Genomic DNA, 18,221 nt, shown 5'->3' with positions numbered 1-18,221 from the left:
GCAAGTTCCCCCCCCCCCCCCCCCCCCCCGCGCCGCTGTCTGTGTGCGGGAGAGGGTGTCCTTGCGCCCTTGACACTGTGAGGAAGATGACTGGGTTGCAGAGTGGCTCCACTTCTGCAGAAGTGATGTCTGTGTTAAAGACCGAGAACGAGGCCCTGGCTGGTGTGGCTCAGTGGATTGAGCACGGGCCTGCGAACCAGAGGATTGCGGTTCGATTCCCAGTCAGGCCACATGCCTGGGTTGCACCAGTTCCCAGCCGGGGATGCACGAGAGGCAACCATACATGGATGTTTCTCTCCCTCTCTCCTTCCCCTCTAAAGATAAATAAATAAATAAATAAAATCTTATTTTAAAAAAAAGACCAAGAATGACACATGCTCCTCAACAGGAGCTGGCTGTCACCGAGAGCCATTGCGCCTTCTCACAGACCCGCGGTTTGCACTTCAGCTCGGGTCCTTCCCGTGGGGGTGCCCGCCGGGCGCCAGGCGGCACTGCTGAGGACACACGAGAGCGGGTGCCCCACTGTGCCTCTCAGCAAATCACAACAGAGAGATGTTGGCTGGATTGCAGGTTCTGTAAAAACCAAAATCCCCAGCTCAAACAGCAACCGTTACATTTTGAAAACTAAGTAGTTTTCGGTGTTTGGACATCCAAATATTAATTGTGTATTCATTAAAATCATTTCATCTTCAGAAGCAGGGACATGACCTTACAGGTTAAACACACTGCCCTGTATCAGTCAGCTTCTTGGTGAAAAATTGGGCTTCGGTTCATCTTCACAGTGTGAAAGGAAGTCCAGAGGGGAGGGTAAGCCGTGAAAAGTAGGTAAAGGTGAGGAAACCAGAACATTCGAAGGAGTGTTTGAGGTATTCGGTCTAGAAGAACCAAGATGACCCCAGGTTTTCCGTGACTTGAGTCAGGTGCACGTGACCGTGTAGGGCGCACTCTTTTCTTTCTTTTTCAAATTATTAGTCAACTACATGACAGTGGAGATCGAAGCCCTAATCTTTGAATATTTACTCTCCTGTGGTCCACCTGTTGGCCTCTTTTTTCTAGTTCCTAGGAGGTATTCTTGCTTTCATTGCCAAGCTTCGTATTGATTTTAATTTTTTTTCGCCTTTTATATTTTGAAGTTTAAGATCTGTTTTTTGTTGTCTAGTGATTTTTCACTTCTTTTTTACATTTCACTTTGCTCAGTAGCATCTTGTTCTTCCTTCAGCTCGCAGGGACATCGGTGACGACTTGTGACGTTCTCGTCTCCTGTGTGTGTGTGTGTGTGTGTGTGTGTGTGTGTGTGTGGTCTGCGTTGCACACAGTTCCTTCCACGCCTGCACCGGTGTCTGCCTTTCCGCAAAAACAAAGTGTAAATGACAGTGTTTGTTTTTGATATTTAAAAGCTACTCACAATATTTGTGCTTTTAAAAATAGGCTGTGCGAACTGCAACCAGACGACATGAAGGCGTCACTGTAACAGGGAAGGGGGCAGAGGGTCACTCTTGTCACCTCCGGGCTCAAACTGCTGGAAACAGTGTGCATTTAATGTTTTTTGACGTTCAGTAAAATGTGAACACTTTTAAGGGTTTTTTCTTTTCTTTACAGTTACCTGCCGTGGTTTGAAGTGTATTACAAACTTTTGAATACTCTGGCAGACTACTTGGCTAAGGAACAGGTAAGCTGTGACCCCCCCCCCTTTTTTTAACTGAGGCCAAATATACACCACATAAACCAACTGTTTTAAACCCTTTCTGACTGTACAGTTCTGTGTCATTAAGCACGCTCATGGTGTTCTGCAGCCATCGACCGTATCCTCTCTCGAACTATCTCGTCTTCCCAAACTGCAACTCTGTCCCCATTAAACGGTGACGTCCCATACCCCCGCCCCCCAGTCCCTGGTGACAGCCCTTGTGGTTTATATATGTGCCAACGTCCCTTCTAGAAGCGGAATCATCTAGGCCCGCCCTTCTGTGACGGGCTCACTTCACTGAGCATGTTTTCAAGGTCTGTCGTGTCCTCCGCAGGTGTCCCCACTCTTGCCCCCAAATACTGAATAGCAGCCCACGGGGGGTTGCACCGTGTCTCGCTTCTCTGTTCATCGTAGTGAACACGTGGGCTGCGTCCGTTTGGGGGCTGTTGTGAACAGCGCTGCGATGCACATGGGTGTGCAAATACCTGTTTGAGTCCCTGCAGTCAGGTCTGTTGACAGTGTACTCAGAATTGCTGAGAAATACGGCGATCCCACATTTAATTTTTTTTTTTTAAAACTGTCAAAAAGTGTCATTTCCGGTGGTGGCGCCATTGTGCACCCGCCCAGCCGTGGTTTTCCGTGGCGTGGAACGAGAAGGCTGCCATTGTACCCTTTGTCACAGGGAAGCTGGGAGTTCACAGCATTATTTCTGTGACCGCCGGTGAGCCTTTAATTCTGATGTTGTTCCGGTGCCACTGATATTTAGATATTTCATATTATCCTTACCCAGCCGACAGCGGGCAAGTACAGGCCATTTTTAAAACCTAAGACTTTTCCAGAACTCATGCAGCCATGGGAACTTTGGGGGTACTGAGTATTGATATCATCCAGAATATTCTGTGGTATATTTCACTGTTGAAATGGTAAAGAGATGAAGTCTTTGTCATCTTCTTTTGAGGTCATTGTCAAGAGAATTTTAAATAGGCAGATCTGGACACATACTTTTGCAGGCATTTGTAGAGACCTGGATAGTTCGGGTAGTGGAGTTGTGAGAGGACTTGTGAGAAGTCGTGCGTCTCATGTCCAAGCCCCATAGAATCAGATATTACTTTCCTGGATTTGTGTGTGTAATTCAGAAAGGTGTCTTGTGTGCACATCTAGGTGTGTTGTTATTAATGAACTCCCGGGAAGCAGATGTGGTACGTGGCTTACTTAATCCCCCTCCTCTTTTGTGGGTCAGGTGGTGGCCAGTAGCTGCTTGGAAAGAAAATATTTCGGATAGCCTCTGTATCGGATGTTAGAATAAGAGTCTTATTTAAATTATGCTTATTCCCTAAAGAGTAGGTTTGAGACTTTAAAATTAAAATGGGAAATGGAAGCTTTCATGTCATCTGATAAAGAGTTGTATTCTTATTTTTATACAATTCCATAGTTCTTGGATCTAATGATTTAAATAATTTTTTTCTATAGATAACTGTATATTTTATAGTGATTTAATTTTACCAAATGCATAGTTATATTAAATATAAATATTGCCATTATTCTTTCTGGGTAAGAGATATGCATATCTTTTCCATGTTTTTACATTGAAATATTTTGATTTTAGGTGTGTAAAACATTCCCATGGAAGGCAGTTATGTAAAGCCAGTTCAGAATGAGAAGGACAGTGCATAGCTCTACTAAGTAGTTTTAATTGTACTTGCCTCACATACATTTTATTTATAACGTTTACTTTTTTTTTTACGGTAGGAAAATGATTTGAATGCAACTCTCAGAGCGCTCTATGACCACCCAGTACCGAAGGCACACAGCCCTGTGAATTTGAGTGTGGTAAGTATGCGGCCAGTCGTTGGTTTCCTGGAGTCTCAGATGTTTCTCCTTTAAGAACACCTGCACCTCCGAGACACTCCAAGGCTCCCCTGTCCCCAGGAAGACTCCGCCCCCAGAACGGACCCCACTAGCTGATGCCATTGAAACTTTGGGACATGCTTCAACTATCATAACGCGCTCTGTTGGACGTGCAGTTTGGTAGTTCTTAATTCACAGGTGTTTTATTATTCGCTATAAGTAACCACGTCTGCAAGAACATACCGATTGTGAGGAACACTGATTTCCAGGCACAGTCCGTCCCTCATGAGGAAATAGACACACACACACACCCACAAGCGCCACCCCCCCCCCCCCCAAAATCATTCAGAATGCTCCTTACACAGTGAAAGAAGTACATGCTGAGAATCGGAAATAGAGCCTGCAACACATTACTGATGGTATCATAGGAATTTTCGGTGAAAAGTTTCTCCTTAAGTGCTTATTCTAGTATAATCACCAAACACTGGAAATGCGACTGAAGTTTCCCCGAGACAGGAAGCCTGGGGGGGTAGACCATTTACTGTGGAAGCTTTTACCACGTTCCCCCCAGAAACGAAAGCTCCTCATTTTCTCTGCGGTTTGTCCCAGCTTCCGGCCGGGCTTCCTCCACCACCCACTTCTGAGCCTCAGTCCACCTTTTCCTTTTTCTGTCTCACGTTTCCTCCTGAATGGGTTCCCTGCCCTGGTCACGTCCGCTCCGCCCCCTCCCTGGATGACTTCACACTCCTGCACGTGTCCCCTTCCTCTGCTAGCGAAGCCTCTTGGTGGTCCAGGCGTCCTCGGCCAGAGAGAGCTCAGTTCCCGCGTGCGGGACTCCTTTTCTTGTCCTAACAGCCTCGAGTGGTTTTTTTCCTCCTCCCCCGTGATCTCTGCCCCATTGTATCCGCACCCTTTTCTCTTGCCTTCGGCCACAGAGGAGCCACTTGGTGGAGACTGGGGGCTGGAGAGCTAAGGGCGGGGTGGAGTTTGGAACCCAGATTGGAGCGCTCTCTGCAGGGACGGTCGTAGGCACCGTGGGTCTGTGTGGAGGGCAGCGTGCACAGAGGCCCGGGGCTGCTTGCCCTAAAGGTTCGGAGGGCAGAGCAGTGAAGGGCAACTCCCCTCTGTCGGTGAGCGAAGCCAGACGGTGCAAGGGTGAGGTTCGTGGGGACGACGTGGAAAGGCCAAGGAAAGTGTCATGGAGAAGGAAGAAAAGCCCTGAATCTCCTCCGAGTCGGTGTCCTCCTTCGACAGCCTGGGATGTAGGAGGTGGTTGTAGCGCCTTGGTGAAGGGCTGAAGGGGTGTGGGTGCTGAGATAGTCGAGGCATGTAGAGTGTCAATGAGAAGTTAAAGTGTGTTCTCTCTTGAAATTGGAGGATTATGTATTGTTTTGGGACTAAATAAGTGTTTTATAAAAATACGCTTCAAAAATATTGGATATTGAAACACTTACCCTTTATTAATAAAAACCGTAAATAATACACTTCTAATCTTTTTCAGATCTAAGACCAGATGAGTTTGGTTTAAGTCACAGTCACTAAATATGTGATATTAGGCAGAAAAGTGAATCTCTCTTGATGACCCTTTTTCTCCATTTGAGAAATCGAGGGAGTTGATTTTTGAGAAAATTGGTCGGGAAATTACATGAAAATGATATATCTGTACATACCATTAAAAGCTATTCAAATGTTAGCTGTTAGTACACTGAAGTTTCATGTCATATGGAGAAGATATTTTTTTATTGTAGTGAAAATGATGTCAAAGAAATTTGAGTGACTGTGTTCTGTTTCTGTGTATGACAGTCACTTTGACGAGGGGAAGCTTTGTGAAAGCTTTCGAGTCAGCAGTCTGCGCCGCCCTCAGACCCGGCACACCAGTTCTCCCTGCGGCACGCAGCATCTTGAGTGTCGGGAAATAAAATATTGCCTTAACTTTGCGTAAAGTCATTAGTGAGGTCATTTGATTACTAGAGTCACGAGCCCAGACTTAAACACCATAAACGGTGGCCAGAGTTGCAACTAAATCATTAAGTTTTAACTACTTGTAGCAGTTTTTGTGTTTTGAGTTAGGAATTTTGTTCATCCTCAAGTGGAAAGAAATTGTTTGTTTGCAGAATTCCCATCAGCAAAACAGGACAACTCTTGAGAAACTATGATTTTTCTTACAACCTCCTATTTCATGAATGTGCCGGTACATGGAATTTTCAAGGCTTGCCATTATAACCACTAGAATATCACAGAGACGTTATGGAAATGTAATATCTAGTGTAAATGATTATTTTGAAACTGTCTTTCCAAATCGGTAACTATTTACAGCATTCTCCACTATAGTTGAGAATGAAAATACTTTCTTTAAAATTTTTCTAACGTAAAATGAGCAGATCTGCATTTAAAATAACAGAATTCATGTTATTCAAGTATTTTTGGTGGGCAGCGTGGCTCCGTGGGTTTGTCTCAGATACACAGCAAACTGTTGGGTGAACTTCCCCCAGGAAAGTAAAATACTCATTTTCTCTCTCGCATATTATAAGAACCAAGAGATACTTATTGCCAGTGAGCGGGTTCTGAGAGAGCAGCCCTCCTTAGCACCGGTGAGTTCAGAGGACATCGGCTTCTAAAAATCACTCTCCCGCTGCGCAAATCGCTGCTGCTTTCCCTGTCTTTGAGATTCCCTCCGGTCCTTTGGGAAGTGGGAAAGGGTCTCTCTTAGGAACATTAATCATTTGGGGTGTATTTTCTGTTTATACTATCTGTGAAAGCATAGTTGCATGAACCGCCAAGCTATTGGAAAACCCTCCAAATAAAGTAGCTAATAGAGACCGAACCCACATGTTCTTCATTGTCAGCCCCCGTGACGTCGAAGGGCATCCAGAGCCTGCGATTTCTGTCACATTTTTTTTCATCACAAGGCCTCTCGGGACCTTGTGACTTGTCTCGAATTGCTCCCCTGCCCAGGAAAACGGCATCGTGGCCGGTGAGCTAGCCTTGCTCTGTCCAGCTTGCCACCGTGCGCGATGCTGCCTGGACTGTCCCCATTCTGAGAGGGCGTTGAAGCCCTTATGAGATGAAGGCAGTGAACTGATTCTGGAGATTGCTATGAACAGAAAATAAGACAGCGGTGGTGATTTACCTGTGCTGGGATTCGGGGTGGTCATCCACGGACTGTTATGTCGCTTGGAATGTCACAGACACTAATTCATATTTGTTTGGGGGGGTGTCTGAAGGTCGTATTGTAAAGTGAGTAAATACTTAAAAGTTATGCTTTATGCTGTTTCCTAAATAATATAGTGGCTGATAATGTACAAGAGAAATTTGTTATGGCTCACTATAGGAAATCTTAGTAGATTTTGATATATTCTTGGATAAGCAGCTTCATTTTTCCAGTCTCACTAAACTAAATGTGTAAAAAATGTATAAATATATATAAATACATCTCTCTCTCTCTCTCTCTATCTGTCTCTCTCTCTCTCTCTATATATATATCTTGCAGTAATATACTCTTTGTCTTAGTAAACTTTTTCCTGGACTTTTGATTTTAAAATGAAATATTTTTAACCAACAATTAATTCTCTATATGAGAAAGTTATTGTTAAATCTCACATAAACCTGTCATCTCATTTAAAAATCTCTCAAATTCTACACCACCTGAGCGTCAGCCCGTGGTATTTATAAGCTGAGTTGATATTTTTCTCCTTTGTATGCCGAGTTTTGTGAAATGCTATTCGGTTGTGACTCTGCTTCTTTCCATGGCCTGCCTCCGTGGACCAGCACACCTGCTTCGTCGCCCCCGACGTCGCCGGGCTCCCCACCATCCCTGAGAGCGTGAGTTTTCTGCTTTCTGTTCTCTGCGTGTTGTGAATGCCACTTGCCCCGGTGTCTCTGTCGAAGGGCCCCTGAGTGAGAAACAGAGCACATACTGTGTTTTTTCAGACGATAACACCCCCCCAATTTGGGGAGGACTATGGTTGTTAACGCTGCTGTTGAGTTCTGTTTACATTAACATTGGTGAAATATGATGTTCTTGATGTCATAAAATGTTTTACCACATTTTTGCTTCAAACATTTTTTTCCAGTTTTCTTCCTCTAAAACCTAGGTGTGTCTTAATGGTCCAAAAAATAGAGGTGTAACTAGATGTGTTTTTGAGAAAGAATGAATAAGGAATAATGGTGTTACCTCTTTTCTTCTCTTTTTTTAATGTATTTTTTTATCCTCACCCGAGGTTGTGTTTATTGATTTTAGAGAGTAAAGCGGAGGCGGGGGGGGAGAGGAGAGAAAGGTCGATGTGAGAGAAGAACATAGATCAGTTACCTCCCATATGTACCCCAACCGGGGGTCAAACCTGCAACCTAGGCACATGCCCTGACCCGGAATCGAACCTGCAACCTTTGGGTGTGCAAGTTGATGCTCCAACTCACTGAGCCCTCCAGCCAGGGCCCTTTCTCTTCTTGACATACCTGCTACTCGACCCTCTTCTGAGTACCTGGTGTGAGCACACGCCTTCGTGTCCCTGGAGGTCGTCCAGGAGGGCTGTGTGTGTCCACTAGGGTCAGGGGGAAGGGGTTTCGTAGGGGACGGCTTCTGTTGGCGGGGCACGAACACGGGCGGTGGGAACTGTCTTCACCCACGTAGTCCACAATTTCAGATTCCCGCAGGCACACCGCTGTTCGAATCTTAGGTGTCCTGCACTTGAATTCTGGATTCTCATTTAAGTAATGACATCTTTTGTAAGGCTTGAAGAAATGATAAAAATTGCTAAGTTCTGCATTTTAGTTAAGTCCTAATTGTAGCCCCACTGGGAATATTTTCAGTCTTTTAATATTCATTACCAACTAATATTTGGTAGGAAAGTTTACGTGGGTCAGTGCAAGTGACAAATATACTTTCGGACCCTATATGGAGAGGAAATCAAAGAAATGATCGGATTTTCTGTTTTTTTGGCCCAACTAAAAGTTTTAGCCTTCCCGGGCGTAGTTCACCAGGTACCTCAGTTTCAGCTTATTATCATACTTCCTCCACTCTCTTCATTACTTCATTGAGTTTCTGTGTGGTTAGCTTTGAGCACAGAAACTTTTTTAAAAATAGGAGAGGATCCAAAAGTCCAGGTTGATGGAGCTTTATCCCAATTTTGTTCTTTGGTGGGAAAAAGAATTAAAAGTAATGAGTCAGGGCGTCAGACCGCCCCCAGATTTTGCTCAGTTGGGGTAGCACAGAGCAGGCCTGAGGAGGACATTTCCCGAATGAAGAGCCAGAGCTCCACGCTGTGGGTCCCCCTCCTCCCCGGGCACCGTGTGCAGGGCACAGGGCACCGGGCAGTGCCTGGCTGGCCCCGATACATAAAGAGGCTCATGTATTTTCTGGAGCAGCCCAGCGTGTAGTCACATTTCCAGGAAGGTTGGTTGGAAAGACATTCCTGGGGCCGTACTCTCAAGGTGACGGGGCAGCAGGTCCCGGTCAGGGCCCCAGAATCTGCTTCCTCAACGACAGCTTGGGGAGGGAGGGGGCAAATGCGTGGTCCCCTGATGCCCCTCCCAGAAAGGCTCTCCTGGAGCAGGGCTGCGTGTCAGGTCGTGATAGCATGTTCCGTGCTGTGTGTGTCGGCAGAACGATAGCCAGTACAATTGTTTTAGTGGCCAATTACACTAACGACAGTAACATCCCTGGGACTTGAAGACCTGTTGGCAGAACGGGCAAGAACGTTCCCCTGGGTCGTCCCCGGGAGCTCTAACGCGCACCGTGGTTTTTCCGTGTGCAGAGAAACCTCACGGAGTACTTCGTGGCCGTGGACGTGAACAACATGCTGCAGCTGTACGCCAGCATGCTGCACGAGCGGCGCATCATCGTCACCTCCAGCAAACTGAGCACGGTGAGTACTTCGCACGGTTTCACGCCGCCGCCACGGAGCATCTCACAAGTAGCCGCGCGAGCCTCCGCGGAGATGTGCTCGGGGTGCCTGGGAGACAATGCCTACCTACTTTTTTGATAAATGGTTTTAATCTGGCCCTTGAAGGACAAAAGTCTGATTTATGGAAGCTCTTCTCAGATGCATTAAGTCAGGTTAATTATTTTTTCTTATCCGGAGATGAGAGTTGTTTCTTTTTTCTTTTTCCTTTTTAACTCTCCAGAGTTCATTTTACTGCCTTCTGCTAATATAAAGAACTCTTAGGCGCTATTATGAGATCTTTATTATTCACTTGTGGCTTTTTCCATGGGCGCTCTGTGAAAGAAGCCCCGGCCCCAACAATAGGGGCTGTCCTCACCTGGGGATGGTGGGCCCCTCTTTGTCGCCAAGTGGTGGTTGGGTAGAAGGTTCTATAGTCATTGGGACTTGGAGGGGCTCTTCAGACTGACAATAACTTAAAAGTCAGAGTAGCATTTTTTATTAATCACACGTCTTCTGCCACTCACTAAAATGTTCTCTGCGAGGTTGCCCTGGGCACAGTAGAGGCAGAGAGAGTAGTCGGAAGTACTCTCCTAGATTTCCTGTTTTCTTTTGTGCTTTAGTCATTACTAGGTTTGATATTTTTGATTGACTTAAAATCTTACCCATAAATCTGAGTATAGTTTTAGAGTAAGATACGAGATATTTATTAAAAACCCTTATTTAAGGTTGTCTGAATTTGCTTTCTTACACATTTGGTTAATTGATAAAAGTAAGATAGTGGGTGTTCTGTTCTGTAGCAGGAATAAAAACTTCATTCTCTAAAACTTGAGGATTTTAGAGGAGGAGTTCAGGAGTTCTCTAGGAAATCTGTTTAGTGTTGAAGGATGAGAAAGGGGCTTCCGGAGAAGGCAGTGCTGACCCGAAGGCTAAGAAGCCTGGTGGAGACGGGCAGTGTGGTCCTGGGCCTTCTGACTCGGATTCTGGGTTATTTCCATTACTCTACAATTGAAATGTTACAATTCTGAGTTTTTTGAATCGCCACACTGATACGCCGAGTTTTCCAAAACATGGAAAAGCTACGGTGTTGGTTCCTGAGACGCACGCTCCGTGCGCGTGGAGGATGGGGGTGGAGAGATGACGCCGCAACGGGGGCGGGCAGGTGGGCGCCGCGGGTAGCTGCCCGCGTTTGCTCCAGGGGGATAGGGAACTCAGTCTGAATCATTCGGGCCTTTTCATAAATTCGCTTTTCTGCTGTTTTAAAGTTACCACTTGAGGCGAAACCATTCTTCTTTCTCCTCCCTCTTCTCTGCAGCCTGGTCGGTTTTTAAACATGATTTTTTTTCACGGTTGTAAAGAATATTTCTCTATGGAATTGTCCTGAAGACTAGAAAGATTGTACACACTGTCTCGAGAGGTCAGGGAACTAAACTCTCATCGAAGGTAATTCACGGAACAAGTATTCGCTCTGTGCCGTGTGGGGTGCGCTCCCTAGCCACCGAGGACTCAGCGGTAAGCCAAAGTCAGGTGCTCTTAGCCGTTAGGTTTAATGGATGGAGCAGATGAAGGCGTGAATGAGGAAGTAGTTTCTACATCCTGCCGGGATGAGTAAGGGAGGAAAGTGAGTGTGTGTGCATGTGGGGAGCGCAGGTGAGGGCACGTTTCTGTGTTAGGGGGTGCTAGGGGGCGGTCGTGAAGGCCTCGCACTGGGGCAGAGGTTTGGGGAGGTGTGTGTGTGGGGGGGCGCCACGCCAGTGGATGCAAAGCTGCTGGGCATAGAGAGGCGTCAGCAGTAGGTCTGATACTGGTTTGGTAGGATAGTGGTGTCTCTCTCTGCTGTCATTTATAAGCGCCCCCAATGGCCGCGGGTCCTCTCCAACTCACTGTCTTCCCCTGGAAACTGGGATAGTGGCGTAATACTAGTCCCGCGGCGCTGCTGGGAAGCTCAAGGGTACATTCACATACATGCACACATGTATCTGTGCATGCACACAGGTAACATGCATGTCACTGAAGTGCTTAGGCATCTGCTAAGATTCGATGATTCTTCGATGATTATCAGCTATAATTTTCTGATGGAGGAGGCATACACTTCAGTGTAAAAACCAGTGTGCCCCACCCTCTAACTTCATGTGAATTAAAAAACAGATTACTTTAGCCCTGGCTGGCGTAGCTCAGTGGATTGAGCGCGGGCCTGTGAAGCACACGATTCGACCGGTTCGATTCCCAGTCAGGGCACATGCCTGGGTTGCAGGCCAGTTCCTAGTAGGGGACTCACAAGAGACAACCATACATTGATATTTCTCTTCTTCTCTCCTTCCCTTCTCCTCTAAAGATAAATAAATAAAAACAAAACAAAAAAGGTTACTTTAGTGAGGGCTTGGTGTCATTTGGGGAGCTGTCTCCTGTGTCTCCATGACCGTCTGTGAACACTCACTGGTGATGTCATCTCCAAGTTGCCATGGTTGTTTTGCTTCAGTCCTGGGGACGGCAGGACTGATAACAGACGTGTAAATCAAGGTCACGTTCAGTATCTCCTTCCCCTTCTTATGTGGGGGGGGGAAGCTGCTGTACCTGAATCTGTCTTTAAAAGTTCATATATATCTGTATCTGCTGCAAATCCTAAGGCCAAAGACTAGTGCCACACATGAATTAGGAATAAACTATTTTTAGAAAGAATTCAGTGAAAACTGATACATCCAAGAGGGGGGTAATTAAAGTGTCAATGAACTGACTTTTAAGCTTTTTACTTTCTTATATTATTTATATGCCATGAAGACTATCGAGTATTTAATCATTTTAAAAATCTACAGCCAAAATTTTAATGATTTAAAATTAAAGCACCTATCAATTAAGCTGTATTGGCATTCATTGTTTGGGGTGGTTTTAGGAACTTTGCTGGGGTGTTCTCTTCGCCCGTCATCTGGTTATTGGAACCATTTTTGCTCGCCCCGTCTCTCGCGGGGGGCAGTGACGTGCTGTCAGAGAATTCAACCACTCGAGGGTCCCTTTCTTTACGCACTGTGTGTCGTTAGAATTGTAGTTTTTAATTATCTTTATCGCGATAAACTTTCAAATGAAAAACTGGTTTGGAGATACGTTCGCGAAAAATCAGAGTGTCGTTATGTTACAATTTTAATGGGTTTTCCCCTCGCCCCCCCACAGTGCAGCATGTTGCTAAGACCCACAGCCCTTTCTGCGTGCGTCTGAGTCTGAGCATGCTCGTATTCATCCTGTTGATAAATTCATCACCGGGTGTGCACGGGGGGCGTCCTGGGGTCCCCAAGGAGGACAGGGGTTTGAGGCAGGCTGTCGCAGGCCTTCGGGGCGCCGCCCTGGTGCGTCTCAGCCGGTCCAGCAGCAATCGGGCCCGAGTCTCTGGAACGGCATGCGAAGGAAGACATCATCACGTTACAAGGGTCTATCAGTTGCCTTGTTGCTGTTTTGTGGCCAGAAGGAGGGAAGATTGCTGTTTAAAGCCGTGTCGCCCGCCCTCAACTCAGTCAGGCATGAAGTCTTGTCATCTGCCTCGATAATTGCATGTCACCAGACCCCCTCTAACCAGTCAGCTGGGGCCACGCACGCTGTCCTGACGCCCAGCAGCCAGCGCCTGACAGGAGCCCCCCGTCCCCTGTCAGCGATATGTTAACTGGGGGTGTGGGGGGGCCTCTGTGGCCTGTGGAAGCAGGGGGACATGCTAGGCCTCTCTGAAGCAGATGTCTGTGTGTTGGCTGCTGTTTTGACCAACATTTAGTTGGAACACACCCCCTCTCCAAGTCCGTAAACGTGTTAGTTCCAGGGGTTTGACTGTGTGTGCAGATTCTTTCGGGAACATTCAGAGCAAGCGGTCGGGCCTGAGCTGTGGAGCGGTGCTAATAAACTGGAATTTCTTCCTTTGTCAGCGTCACCCCCAGGCCTCCAGGCCTGGGCTTCTCTCTGCCCCTCTCATTAGTCCCATCAGGGGCAGAGGCCAGGGAAGTCCAGGTGATCCCCGGAGAATCGGCCATTAGAGTGTAGATTCGATAGGTTTGGTTAGACCAGAGGGGGTCCGGAGGATTTTAGCCCGTCCGTCTGGATTGCACACGTCCTGGAGGTGTCTCTTAACCACGTCACCCGTGTCAGCATGGAATCCGAAACCTGAAGCGTCTGTCCGCAGGTTACAAATCGCACAGTTGGTGACGGAACCAAGATGACCCGGTCCAAGTTAGGATTACTGGACTGTGTCTTCGCCTTGTGTTTGGGACCCTCCTGCCACACGGTCCCGTTAAGCACAGTTATGAAGACCCGTCCGGGAGAGAGGTCCTAGCAACGAGTTTTAGATTTCTCGTTCTTCCCGAAGCCTGTAGCACCCAGGGACAGCGGCTGAAACGGCAGCTGACAGCCCTCCTGACCAAGGTTCTGAACGTATTTCCCCTCAGTGGAAGGGCCGGGCGTGGTCCTGTGGCGCTGCGCGGGGGGACACGGCTGGGGGTTCGTCGGGGACACTTGCCGCCGGGCAGGAAAGCAGGAGGGTCTGTTCTTCCCGGCCCTGGCGGTGACGAGGACCCTGCTTTTCATAGAGAGCAAGCGCCTATTTCTGCTTTGTGCTTTAGTCCATGCCTCTCCTACGAGGAGACGATTGGCTTTCAATTTTAAAAATAAAATTTTTAGTGCAGCTATTATAGAATTCTCTAAGGACTGTGTAGTAAGTTGTCGTGCACCAGGGTCTGTAAGCATTGTTCCCACGCCTGCTCTGATCTCCCCAAGAACCACCTACAAGATGTTGGTGTCCTTTGGTGTTTTCTGAATGTAGAATAACTTATGTGCTTACTAAGTATCAGCGTTAGGTGTAAGGAAAATTGTGTATATTGTCCCTTTTTCTTTAGTAAGAGTACTGTTGAAGGCAGTATGTTTTTTTAAAAGGACCTTTTATAGCTATGTTTTTACACAGTACAGTTTTATTTTGCAGTTAGGCGAGATTTTCTCCTCCGCAGCTCTGTCTGGGTGAGGCCGCAGTCTAAGCCACTGCTAACACCACACCCATCGCCTCCTGCGAGGCAATCGTCACCTTCCCCTCAACCCCCGTCCCCTCCTTCTGCTGGGGCGAGCGCTGGTGGTTGTCCCTCCCCTCGTCTATTTCCCCACCTTGGTCCTGTAGACCTAAGTCCTGTGTTCCTTTCTGACCCCTCTTCTCCACTCCGCTGCCTCGTGTCTCAGCTCAGGCGGTCCTCCTTTCCCACAAAGAATATGTCCAAGCCCTCCGTGCTGAAATCGAGCATCCTCTCCACTCGCATAACACGACGGCGATGACAGGAGTTGTTACGGCCCAGAGGCACGGAGCGTGTGGTCGCCTTTGAGTTAGTTTCACCGCCACTTGCTCTGCAGTAAGGGCAGGCGTCGCCTACTCGGGACCACAGACAGTGAGGCTGTGGGACCCAGAGGGAGCACACTGTCCACCGCCGCAGAACTAGTAAGTAGCCCCGCCAAGTCCGTGTGACGCTATAGCACACGCTTTCGATCCCGTGAGGTTTTGCCTTTCACTGACCACCCTGCAAAACCCCAGGCATCTTTGCCCACCGCCCGGTGTGGCGTCCCTTCTCTCGGGAAGCTTCTCATCCCCCTACCCAAGTGACCTTCCCCTGGCCCTTGCACAGTCTGCCTTCCTCACGCCTCATTCGCCTTTCTCCCAGTGCTAATACCACGTTCAGTGCTGGCATGTGTCCCCCCTTTGGCTGTCCTGTCCTTTCCCTTCATTCCACATGTGACTTCCTAACCTGTGGGAATGGGAAACTGCTCCCGATGACGACTCCCTGCCCGTAGAACTCCTGCATGGCCATTGCAAGCTGCCCGTCACCTGGCCCCGACGTCTCTCCCCGAGTTTTCCCACCGCTTACCTCCCCACTCAGTTTTCTAGCCAACGAACTCCTCCGGGGGAGGGTCGCCTCTGGTTCAGTCGGGACAGAAAACCCAGCCCTCAGGGCGGTGCTGATACGGAGATTTTTAGCAAAGATATTTCCCAAAATCTGGTTTGCTTTACAGATGCCTACTTTGTTTTAGTAATTCCGATTCTGTCTTTTCTCTCCAAAACTGTGGTTTAGAGCTATGGTGTGTGCGTAAGAATGAATCTGTCTTTTAAATTGTGGACGGCAAAAGTGTCTAAAAGGAGAAGTTTCATTCATTGTGGTATGAAATAGGAAGTGTTCCTTGGGTACAGAGGTAGCAGTCTGTCTCTTCAACAAGTAAAAACGGGTCTCTTTGCCATTCATCTTTGTAAATCATCAGGGTTTCTTCAAAAATTCTGTTGTTTATAAGTTAGACGCTAATTTCCAGGTAAGCTTTGTCTTTAAAGGAAGATTTGTGTATAGCCATTTTCTGCTGAAGAATTTCAAGTTTTTAAAAAGTCTGCGACAAAAGGGTAATCCCTGAGGGGGAGTGATTAGTGATCGTGAACTCTCTCCCCGTGCATGAGAGTCTGTTGCCGTGGATTCTGGTCCAGGCTCCCCGGGAACTTGACGTTCATACTCGTTCGTGGAAACCCTGCTTTCTCCCCGAGAAGGGTGTTCAGTGGCTCCTTCACTCGTCTTTCTCATTTGTGGAGCGCCTGGCTCATCCCAGACGGTGTTCTGCAGGCCACTTACCAAGGTCACAGCCTCCGCATCAGCCTGGGTCCAGTCAGGAGGGAGAAGCAATGCAGGAGAAAAGACTTTGCCAGGGTAAAATTTCATCAGGATATTATTCAGAGTCTCCTAAGCATAGGAATTTTGAATCTCTGTATATGAGAAGGCAGCTGGAAGTAAAGGTTGTTGGCGTGCTTGCCTGCGTTGGTGTCCTGGCTTTGCCGCTTAACGAGGTGTATGATCTTGGGCAGCTGGTCTACCCTTGCCTCGGGGTCCTGATCCGTCCGTGGAAATAAGGGCCTTGATAATAGACTCGAGTGTACCAAGTCCTCAGCACAGTGCCTGGCGCGTCATAGGCATTCTGCAAATGTTTGCCGTTATCATCCTCAGTGATGTTAGACCCGGTGGCCTGGGACAGGAGGTTCCAAGTGCCTTTATTCCGTGGCTGTGTTTCCCTGTTGCCAACCTTTATCGGCAGGTGTGTCCTGTTCATCACACAGGCCCCGGCCTTGTCTGTTCACGTGGCCCCCCACACCCCGATTTTATAATTGCGGTGTTTGGGAAATCGGTGTTCCCAGAACGTCATTTCACATTAGTGGGGGCTTTGGGACTGTGTCAGGTCAGCGTACTGAGCTTGCTTTGTGGCGCCGTGGGCGTGGGTAGATGTTCACGTGTCCTTCGGCACCGAGGGCAAGGAGTGGTTTTGTGTCTTCCCCTCAAACCGACCTCCTCTCCGTCTCTGCTGCACTCGCTCCGGGCTGATCACACCCGCCTCCCGTGGCTCTGGGACGGCGCTCCCGCCTCAGGGCCTTCGAGGGGTCGGTCAGTGGGAGGCCCTTCTCCCCAAGTCCACGGTTGCTGGCTCCCCGCGTCTGAGTCGGCTCTCGGTTCCGATGTCACCACGTCAGACTCGGTCCCGGACCCAGCCCCTCTCTCGCCCCGATTCTCTTCCTCTGCGTTAGGGTCCCTCACAGGCCTTACCTCTAACTGACCGAGCACATATTTTACCTGCTTATTGTTCGCTCCGCCCACTAACACAAAACCCCGTGAACACGGGGCATCGTTCTGTTCAGCACACGTCCCGCAGCCCAGCGGACACGTACGACGGCGTCCAGCAGCAGGCACTCAAAACTTTGGTTGGCGGAAGCAAGTAAATTGTTCTTTTTCCAGTTGCACGGTTCGCTAACGTGCTTCAAAGCCGTTAGAGCCGACCTTGAGGTCTATTTCGAAGGTGGGTCTGAGTTACAGTCAAGTTAGCGTGTTCTGGTAACGACCCCTCATCTCGTTAAGAACCTGAAATGCTGGGACTGATCTGATCCGAGGGTGAAGAGGGTGGGATCTCGCAGACGCAGTCCTTTCAGGTGAGACCTCAGGAAACGGACTCCTCGTCGCATTGGCAGAGGGGCCACGTCCCACAGTGTCCTGGCGGCAGAGCCCCGTCTGCGACACACTTCATTGTCCTTAGTCACACAGCTTGTGGGTGACTGTGTCTACTTTGCTAGTAAGTTTATCTTTCTTAATTGTAATTTTTTTACCTACAGCTGGACTCTCCCTGCTACCCCGAATTTGCTGTGGTAGCATCTTCTCTGTTCCAATCACGCAGGAGCTGCGTGCCGCTAGGTGGGGACGGGGGTCTTCTTTGGGGTCCTTCTTCCTCCTTGGAAATCTCCACGTGGAAGCCTGACAGTCAACAGACTGAATGTTTGCAAAAGCAAATTCCTCATAGTCCCGCCGGAAATGGACATTTCCGCTGTATTACTTTTAATTGTTCATTTGCTCTGCTAAGGCCGAAACTGGTTGGGTGGACCTTTTCTTTTCACCCATCCCTGTCACCCACCCTTAGATCCAAAAGTTTTCCAAATCTTGAAGAAGTAACCGCCTTCTTTCCTGGTAGACTGGGAGGAGCAGAGGGAGCCTGCGCCATGTCACCACGGAGCCACCCTCTGGGAACCAGCCAAGTTCGTGAACTCACCCTGTGCCTTAGCAGTAATGCGTGACTTCCCTGAAGGTCGACCCCCGGGGCAGGGGCAAAGGGCCCGTCCAGCCGCTGACAGAGTGCTGCGGAGGCTAGATGTGCCCCCCAAAATGACTCACTCCCATTGCAATTCTTCATCTTCAGAATGTGTTTTCCCCTCTTACACTGTTAATGACTTTTCTCCGCGATAAAAAAGGAGCACTTTCCGGGTTTTTTTTAAGGGTTAAAAGGAGTTGTTT

At 48.2% G+C, this 18,221-nt stretch overlaps 1 protein-coding gene across 3 annotated transcripts in view; it reads left to right on the top strand.

Moving 5' to 3' along the window:
* DENND1B (DENN domain containing 1B) overlaps positions 1-18,221 on the top strand; it is a 139,035-nt gene that overhangs the window by 56,802 nt on the left and 64,012 nt on the right. For 2 of the 3 annotated variants that reach the window (XM_037070463.1, XM_037070461.1), the window contains 5 exons: positions 1,600-1,669; positions 3,434-3,514; positions 6,064-6,123; positions 7,301-7,354; positions 9,286-9,396. In XM_037070463.1, the coding sequence (XP_036926358.1) occupies positions 1,600-1,669; positions 3,434-3,514; positions 6,064-6,123; positions 7,301-7,354; positions 9,286-9,396 (376 nt within the window). The remainder of the gene's footprint in view (positions 1-1,599; positions 1,670-3,433; positions 3,515-6,063; positions 6,124-7,300; positions 7,355-9,285; positions 9,397-18,221) is intronic. The other variant, XM_037070462.1, reaches the window with a different exon arrangement.

This window comes from Sturnira hondurensis, unplaced genomic scaffold (genome assembly GCF_014824575.4).
Source record: "Sturnira hondurensis isolate 20B ecotype Veracruz unplaced genomic scaffold, ASM1482457v3 Scaffold0018805, whole genome shotgun sequence".
Classification (NCBI taxonomy): domain Eukaryota; kingdom Metazoa; phylum Chordata; class Mammalia; order Chiroptera; family Phyllostomidae; genus Sturnira; species Sturnira hondurensis.
Note: the sequence above shows the minus strand (reverse complement) of the source record. Positions and strands in the feature narration are given on the sequence as shown.